Source organism: Myzus persicae, unplaced genomic scaffold (genome assembly GCF_001856785.1).
Source record: "Myzus persicae strain clone G006 unplaced genomic scaffold, MPER_G0061.0, whole genome shotgun sequence".
NCBI lineage: Eukaryota > Metazoa > Arthropoda > Insecta > Hemiptera > Aphididae > Myzus > Myzus persicae.
The window spans coordinates 267982-277787 of NW_019101621.1; the positions used below are offsets into that span (position 1 = coordinate 267982).

General features: G+C 30.0%; 1 protein-coding gene across 1 annotated transcript; it reads right to left on the reverse strand.

Annotated features, from left to right (window-relative positions):
• Window positions 1–2138: 2138 nt before the first annotated feature.
• LOC111029865 lies at window positions 2139–8204 on the reverse strand. Its single transcript, XM_022309084.1, has 6 exons — window positions 8072–8204; window positions 6642–6805; window positions 6219–6577; window positions 6083–6136; window positions 4345–4664; window positions 2139–2749 (listed from the first exon to the last, which is right to left on the reverse strand). The coding sequence occupies exons 1-6, from the start codon at window positions 8202–8204 to the stop codon at window positions 2139–2141; spliced, it is 1641 nt and encodes a 546-aa protein (XP_022164776.1).
• Between the last annotated feature and the right edge of the window lie 1602 nt (window positions 8205–9806).

Here is a 9806-nt window from a genome sequence, read left to right on the forward strand (position 1 = left end):
AATCATGATAAGTTATCCTTAGCAAATTTAAAATATTTTACGTTTAATTATTTTTAATTATTTGTTTTATTATTATCACGAAACACGATTTATTTTTTTACACATTTAAAAAAATGACATTTTAGTCTAGTAACATCAGATAAAACATGGCCCCTATATACTCTGTGTTTAATTTCAAGGCTCCAATACCCGCACATTCGCCTATGGGTTTTACGCAGAGTGTGCCTCTTCGACCTACTTTTTTTATTTTTTAAATAAAAAATAAAAGTATACCTAACAATAATTAATGATATGTTAAAATAGTGTAACAAGCTGGGTGTATCAAATATAAGTATATAGTTATATAAATAAATGTGTGATAAAAATATTTTAATAGATATAGTCATAAATAAAAATAATATTATAGCCTTATAAAAGTAAACTAGTATATAAATAATAAGCTATAATAAATTACCAACATCTCAATGTCCTGGATAGCTTTAGCCAACATATTATTCCAAATATTTTAATAATTTTAGATTCTGAGCAGAGCAATGAATGTCTTGATTAAGTAATTAAAAAATAATAATTAACTGCCGTTGACCAATGTGAATAGATTAAAATTAATCTAAATATTTTAATTATTTCATTGTGTCAAGGTTAGGTCAAAAACTTGTTAGTGTGACGATCGGTAAAAAATGTCGTGTGATTTTTTAATTTATTTTTTAAGTCCCTACAAATAATATTTAAGGAATTACAAGTATAGAATAATGTACGAAACATTCTGCACTACATTTATAAAATGTCTTATACTAACGAGCAATAATTGTATAAAAAATCGACTAAGAAAGCGGTCAACCTTCCAATACATAGCACGCAACCGCTGGCTGAGCCGAAGGGAACTTGATAGACCGCCAATTGATATACTACGGGCTACGATCCATCTTGATCCTACGACCACCAGAGGTTGTACTTACAGTGATTGTGTAAATAATAGATATGTTATATAACTTACAATAAATTGTATTTTCAAAGTGGAAAAATAATTTATATACATACCTACTTTCGTAATTTTAATGAATTTTGTGTTTTTTTTTCATACAAAATATTCCCGTTTAAAGCTATTTTTGTTATTTGTACCTGATTATATTACAAATTAATAGACGTTTTTAAATTTCACACCCAACTAGATCCTTGAATTTCTAATATGTCAATAAAAGAATGTGATAATATTATTTCTTGCAGATTTGTCGATTTCAGTAATAAACTATTATTAACTGTTATAGTAGTTATCTACTTATGAGGAACTATATATATTTATTTTTCAAACCTTACTAGATATGGGTTATCATTTGATGAAAATGTCAAAAGTTTCTAAGGTTATTTGTTTTTGAATCACAACAAAATAAGACGATCGTTTTTTTACTCGGCTACTACAGTATTGTATAATGTACTAAAATTATAATCGTATTTTTTTGAAAAGTGTGACCCTCCCAGGATCCCCAACCCGATTTGAAATTTATAAGTCTGCTACTGAGTGCCAAGTATATACAATAAACCTGACACCTCGCTTGGTCAGTGCTGTGTTTAGTGATTATCAGTGACGTGGTGAACATTTATAAGCCAAGATCACAGCATATATTTCAGTACTTACCTATCTAAATATAATACAGTATAATAAATTATAATGTGACTGTAAATATTTTAATTTGTGTTTTATGTTATAGGTTACCATAATATATCCAACCACCCTGCCCTCCAAAAAAATGTCCACCATGATGCCTATTAGGCGTCATACAACCTTGCTCTCCACGCCACTGGTTATAATTATATTAGTTACTATGATTATTAATTAATACCAATAATAATTTAAGTATCTTAATGAATTTAGAAGTACAGAACATAGTAGGTACCTAATAATAAGTCATAAGTCTTTAAGATACAGTACAGCTCTAAGAATTGAGAAGTGGCGAATAAGATGTTGGCCATGGGGCTTATAACCCCGAACCACCCACCCAACTTTAGCGGCTTAAACCAATGTGTTTTATGCAGTCGATTTTGGTTTAAAATATTTTCGGGCGACGATGGTGACCCGTCACACGTTTTATTCCGACGAAATATAAACATGGGCAGATAGGTAGGTAACATCATACACTTATTTACTCGTCCGACGGCGGTTCGTCCAAATCGTCGTCCCGACTTTTAGCGGATCTTCGGTACAGTTGAGCCAGGCTGACACACTTCGAGTCGGTGCGTCTGCTCCGCAACATTGAACTCACCTCCGCAGAACGCTCGCCGGTGGAGTCGAACATGGTTCGCCGTTCCGACCATTTCAACGGCACCCCGCTGTCCAAGAGACGTTCGGCGTGCGATTCGGTGGATCGCTCATGTTTCAAACCGGAACAGCTTCCGCTGCAGTCGTCTTCGGCTCCCCGGCCACTACGTCCAGACAGCGGGACTCGGTAGTCGTCGACCGGCGTCGGACGTCTCGCGGGCGGATCGACGAACGCGTTGCGGCTCTTGTGGCTCTCTTCGGCGGCATGTTTGCGATACATATCGGAAAGCCGTGGACGCTGATGCTGTGACGGTGACGTATCGTCAACTGTCCGCCGTTCTTCGGGCGGCGGTTGGACGTTCCCGTGGCCGGCGCTCTGCCTTATCGTGCACAATTTCGGCCGCGGGCAATCGCGTTGCTTTTTCCTCACGCCACCGCAGCCACCGCCGTCCTGTAGCAACGGCTGTTGCTGTTCCTCTTCTTCTTTGATCGTTTCTTAAAGTGTGTCATAATATAATAAAAACATTTTGTAATATGTCAATTTTTTTATACATACAAATTCTTATGTTATTTGCTATCTACAATATCTACATACAATAATTGTACACGGATCTAATGCTATATTGTGTTGTTTAATTTCTTTAACGAAATAGACGTATCAATAATGTGATCAAACGATGAATATAATAATTATACATTAAAGTTTATGCAATAATACCAGTGGCGTAGCTGACCCCATGGAATTTTGTATTTATGTCTTTATCGTGGTTATACCTATACAGATAATAAAATAATAAAGTATTTATACCAGTGATATTTATTGTTTATTTTGCTATTTATTTTTGTTATATTTCCTTATTTCTTTATATAAGTTGACATTAATTCAGACAAATTGCTGCTTCAATTCTCTTCAGTTGAGACTATGTTATTTATTAAGATGGTTAACCTTTATTTAGTTATTCGTATTATTTATTATTCATAAAACATTCAGTAACTTAAGTTAATAAATTATGCATTTTTATTATGTATTTATTTATTATTTATATTTTATGTTATAAATTGCTTACCTACACTTTGGCTTTTATGCTGTTGCATGTTGCTTTGTTTTGTGAGATAAAAAACTTGGTTAAGAGCAAAGATGGATGAGGAAAAATTAACTGATTTGGCCTTATTAAACATTCATAGGGATATTACAGTAGACGTCCAATCAATAATAGATTGATTTTCAAGAGACAAAACTTGATCTATATTACTATAAAAATTGTTGTAAATATTTTTTTTTAGATTTTTTGTACAACTTTTGTACAATATATGTACATAAATTTACTTTTATTATTTTTTTATGAAAACAAATCAAAAATTCGAGTGCATTGGTGTGTTTCATGTCTTTATTACTGAAGTAAATGTATATCATACCTTTTTTTTATAACAGCAAATAATCAAATAATAATAATAATTTATTCAGCAATAATAGTTTACAATGGAAGATATGTACATATTTGTGATTATATTGCTAATAAATTATATTGCAAATAAATGGTAACTGTTAATTAGTTAAACAATAAATTAATAAACGGTTAAAACTAATAATTGCCAAAAAGTCCTAACCTCATGATATTTTTTGGTGTATAAGTGTATTACAATTTTTAAATAGCCCCCTCCCCTTGATTGAGCTCCAGCTACGCTACTGAATTATACAATAGCCAATATATTGATCGATATCCATCTACGAGATTTTATTTTTGTATATTTTTTTTCTTAATATTCTGTAACTGTTATACATTTATGTTGAAAATAATGTTTATGTAATATCTAGTATTGGTAGGATATTACTAGGAAATTATTTATAACATCAGATAGTAGTTGTTATACGATGTTATTGGGATGTTTGAATACACGTTACAATATTGCGTTAGTGAAACATAAATGTGACGTTATAAAATTTGAACATTAGAGATACCGTTGGTATTAATTTAACCCAAAAGCAACAACAAATGCAATGTAACTTATGAGTGTTATACGTATTTTATAGTTTTTGGTGTACAAAAAATGGTTACTTTTGGATGATCTAGTTATACTATATACTATACTTTTATCGCCGGATTCCGAAACAATGTTACTTTTGATTGGAATTATGTCATCGATAACCGACTGTTCTACGTTTATCACGAAGTCTCCAGGATAAAGTTTATCATAGGCATTAAATGCTTCCTTATCAAGTTCTATTTGTGTCTTAACTTGAGCATCAACTTTCCGATCCGAACACATTTCTGCGCCAAGTCTTATATCTCCAGTTAATAAGCTAGCATCATTCCATTCGAATACTTCGGTCACATTTCGGTTTTGTTGCTCTATGTGCATTACATTGCATATATCTGGAGTCTTCCCACTTTCTTTTAATCTATCTGACCTAATAATAATAATTGTTATAAGTGTATTATTATAATAGTATTAGGATGATTTAAAATTTGCTACTGAGTCCATTTCATAATACCGGCAATAAAATTGACTATACTATATTATTCAGAATAAAAAAGGTACCAGGCAGATTTGTATGCATGGGCGTTGATGAGAGAAGCATCTGACAGTCGTCGACAAAAACTGGTCACCATCATTGGCGCAATTAGGGGGGTGAAAAAGTGTCTTAAGTGCTCCCCAAGTTCAAATTTAACAGCCCTTGTTTTTTAGGTTTACATTTAGCTATTATTACTTTAGTGAAATACCATCAGTTTTATATTTTTAAATTATAAAATATTTACCGAAAGAAAATTAAAGCAATTTTGGTTATTACTATTGACTTAAGTTATAATATTAAATATTAATTCTTTATAATTAATAACAAGGAGCCACGGCTCTATGAAGTATTTACAATAATAGCACGTCACGCTTCTCAAGGTCTAGTTGCGCCTATGACTCATAGTAGAGTTATGATTTTGTTCTGGGAGGGATTTATAATTTGTTGGATAAAAACAAAGTGGAGGGCTTCGCCTCGCAAAACTCCCCTTTAGAGGTTTTATTTTTTTTTAATAATTCAGTACACAATTACATTTTTACATACAAATTTGATTAACTTCAATTGTTTAATTTATATATATTCTTAAATTATCTATACCTTTACCGAGTGGCATGTGCGTATCTGTATGATACTATAATAGCCAATAGTTGCAATTTGAGAACCAAGATAAGGACAAATTGAATTAAAACATAATATATTAATATGGGTAATTTTATATCTTTGTCGGTTAGACATTAAATATGCAAAAGCTCTGGGGGGATTTATCCCCATCAATAACCCCCAATAACTATCTGACAGTATGGTCAGCGCCCGATACCTTTCTTATTGTGAAAAGAGTTTAGAGGTAGCTACCTAGTAGAAATGAATAATGATAGTTCAGCTGAAATTTTAAAATATATAGTACAATATTTTAAACAACTAATTCGTACCACCTTCGTGCACTATTCCTATTAACTCATTTAAAAAATATTTTTATGTATAAAAAAGGTTTATTATTTATATGTTATATTCAATCATAATTACTGGTTTAAAAATTAAAACAAGAAGAATTATAGGTAAATTATAATAGTATAAAGAGTTATTGATTTCGGTTTTTTTATGACTATTTTCCAAACTCAAATCACATCATAGCACAAAAATGAGATATTTTGTGAGTGTGACATTCACATATTTAAAACTATTATTATCTTATACAACACTAATAATTTTTTCTCAATTTTTCGATACAATAAGCTCGTCGAATACCTAGATATTTCGTATACATATTACATGAAAAAATTTAATGACATTAAATAACAACATAGCCAAATTACTTTTTCTTAGAAGCACCGCTGCCAGAAACTGATAACTTGACTTCGCTTTCGACACTGTTGTTAATATATCAAATATGCATAAGTATTAGTAATCATAGTCTTACACTCGTACCTATCTATAAGGTGTGCGTCTTACTCTTTAGAAGTTGCATTTTTTCTTGCGTTTGAAGGTTTTTTATTTTCTGTGCTCGGTTTGTGCAATTCGAATTTAATACCCGCTAGTGCTCTTTCCCATTCAATGTCTGTAGCGTGTGGACCACTTTTAGGGACTGTTACTTGTGATGATATAGACCAGTTATACATTGGAACGTCTGAAAAGGCGTAATAACACTGAACACCTACGTTTGGTATAACTTGATATGAAGCATATTGGCGTTTGTCGTTGGACAAAGTTGTGCTAATTGTTGGAAAAGTGTCTTTTACATCCTTTTCGATGTCTCCGATACACGTTGCAGTGCCTTCTTTCTTTAAAAACTTCCTTGACATTTCAATTACCTGTTGATATTTGATACTGTGAATATTAAGTATACGCCTAAAGATTAATTTACGCATATTTTACTCCATTTTCCAAAGGATCAATTGTCTCGGGGGGAGGGTCTTTAAATGGACATATAGGCTCTGGATATTGCAATGCCAACGTCATAAGTTTTATATATTCATTTCGAACAACTTTATTTTTATTTTGTTCCAACACTTTCAACCAGCTTGATAATACACAGCTGTCTAAATGCAGTATAACATTTTAGTTAATAGGTACCTACCTAATACATATACACAACTACACAAGGTATGATAACTAAAATATATACAGTTTAATTTATTATAGGTCTTTAATGCGATTTTTTCCCCTAAAACTGTTAAAAACCTGAAGTTTTAAGAAGTATAGACCCGTTACAGATTCCGTTGGCCTATTTAGAAAATTGCTATTAGTAGCCGATTACCAAAAGTTTATAAAGTTGTATGCCGTTAGCTAATGAACAAAACTCTGAACATCGTTTATTTAGAAATCGGTACCAGTAAAAATGAAGAACAATTTTTTTATTCAATTAACCTTTAAGTATTTAAAGTTAATTTTTGTTAATCGATACAACAGTTTTGTTTTTAATTAGATATCACTTTTCCTGTATTATTCAAGTTGTTGGTTTATTTTTATCTAAGTTTAAGTTTATCTCCTAGAAAAATGTACAAAGAAGTGATATGTAGCATAAATCATATTTATGAATTTATGGTTTTATAACATAAACATATAATATGAAATTACGTCTGCGCCATGGGAGTAATGAGTAGATAACCTATATGTATATAATACATATTATTATGTTTTATATTTATGTATAAGCTAAATTATGCTGTATACATATAGTATATAGTCTAAGGGTTCACAGAATTAAATATGAAGTACCTACAAATATTAAATGCATTTAGCTGACACTATAATATTATTATTTTAAAAATGAAATTGTGAATTGAATAACTAATATTTAATTGTAACCAATAAAATATAAACCGTTTTAAAGTTTTGAACTAAATTTTGTATTTTTATTAGATACAATATATTATAATAAGTTTTAATTTTTTATAAGGTTGATGCATAATTAATATCTTGTACATATTGAAGCATTAGGTTTTTTTTATTATTTAATCTATACAAATTAGGGCCAAAATCTAAAATAGTTCTTGTTTCAATTTACACTCAGTCGCCCTTCATTGGTGCCAAGGATGAACTGGGAGACAGAAGACAAGACCAAATGGATTATTAGATAGTACAACTCATTTGATCATATCTGTGTACACAATATCAATAATTCATAAATGATAACAAAATATGTAACGTTAAAACTTTAAAAGCAGTATTTAAATGGGTTTGTCGCCTTACACCTACTTAATTATACTGTGAAAAGTAACCAGTAAATTGTATCTATATAGTTATACTATACCGACAACAATATTTCATATTTATTATGAATTAATTATTATTATAAAAATTACCTCCGATATCATTACGTTTTAAAATCAATTGTTTAACTATATCATAAAAAAAAAAAAATGTAACGTCTTCATCATCCGTTGGATTGGTATTTCTTGTTTCTATATTATCATTGCTTTCACTGTTAGCAGCCATATTTAACTATCTAATTTACAAATCCGAATTTAACCAATTAAGTAGGTATTATTTTATATCAATATTAACAATTCAATAAAACACATATTTTCATATTAATTTAATACAAGCATTAAATTTAAATATAAAAAGTTACTTAATGTTTTTAAATTATTTAATGTTGCTAAGTGCAAAAATAAATGTTTAAAGCCAAATAATAGCTGTTATAGCTATCATGATTAGGTATAATATTATCAACACGCTTTAATAATCATGATTTTATACACTCGGCCTGACTCGCATTTCTCAATAGCTTGTATATACCTACATTTTGTGAGATCTATTACTTATATAATAGTTATATAACGCTATAACTTATATAATTATATAGGTAACTTAAATATCAATACTAAGCACTTACAGTAGAACAGTGTAGACAAGTTGATTATGATATAAATACTAAAATACCTAGCTTAAACATTTTTTAAATATTTTGTTTAAGTCATTGTTGATAATTTTAGTGGACATTTAAATAGCTGATTATTTCAAATGTCTAGGATTAGGATTTTTTGAATTTCAAAAAAAAAAATAACAAAAATCGAGTAATAAATCGTTAATTTATGGTTGAATAATATCAAATTCAATTGGTTAGACAAATTGTATGTGACTGCACATTAAACAACTTTTTTTAATTCCAGTAAAAAAAATGTATGAGTTTTAGTAATACATATTGTAAAAATAGTATTGCCGGATTGCATGACAATCAGCTAACATTGAACGAATCAACAGTGAACTAATGGTCCTTTAAACATAATTTAGAGGCCCATGATTGGACTATTAAATTTTATTGGACCATTAAATTCATAATTTTTTTATGGAACCCGGCATAAGTATTTTAAAACGATAAAATAAATACAAAATAATAAAAAAAAACGAATTACAGCTTATAGACTTGCTATGCAACACCACCTAAAGTTGGTCACAGTGTAACGGCTGTTATACCATAGTACAACCACTCTTATCATTCAAAAGCTTATCACTACCGAAACGGTGGCGGCGAAATGTCCAGGTCCGTAGTCGTTGGGCACTTGGCACTAGCGGCTTAATAAATAATATTAAAATAGTCTGTACCATATACTATTCACTCTTTTTCAATAGTTCACTGGAAGTCCTGAAATCGTCGTTATAACCGATTTTCAATCTACTACGCTGGAACACATATAAATGGTATTATTCTTGAGTATGAAAGTATAAAATGTACATAATAGAATAATATATTTACATATATTGATTTATAATATACTTCACGCACATTATTGAGTTATTATATTAGATATAAATACTTTATTCATAATCTACATATTATAATAAGAAATAATAATACACAAAATATCAACACGTCATGTTTTTAATATGCATACCAATTATTACTGTATGTATTTTCAGGATGAAAATAATATGATTTTGCATGTAGGCAAACTGCAATAGTATATTTAAATAATTTATAGAATAAAATAAAATTACGTAGTAAGTTAATATATTTATGATATAATATACCTATAACTATATTGTATATTATGTCATGTCTGGGTCCCGGGATAGAATAGGCCCAGAGCAATCCCT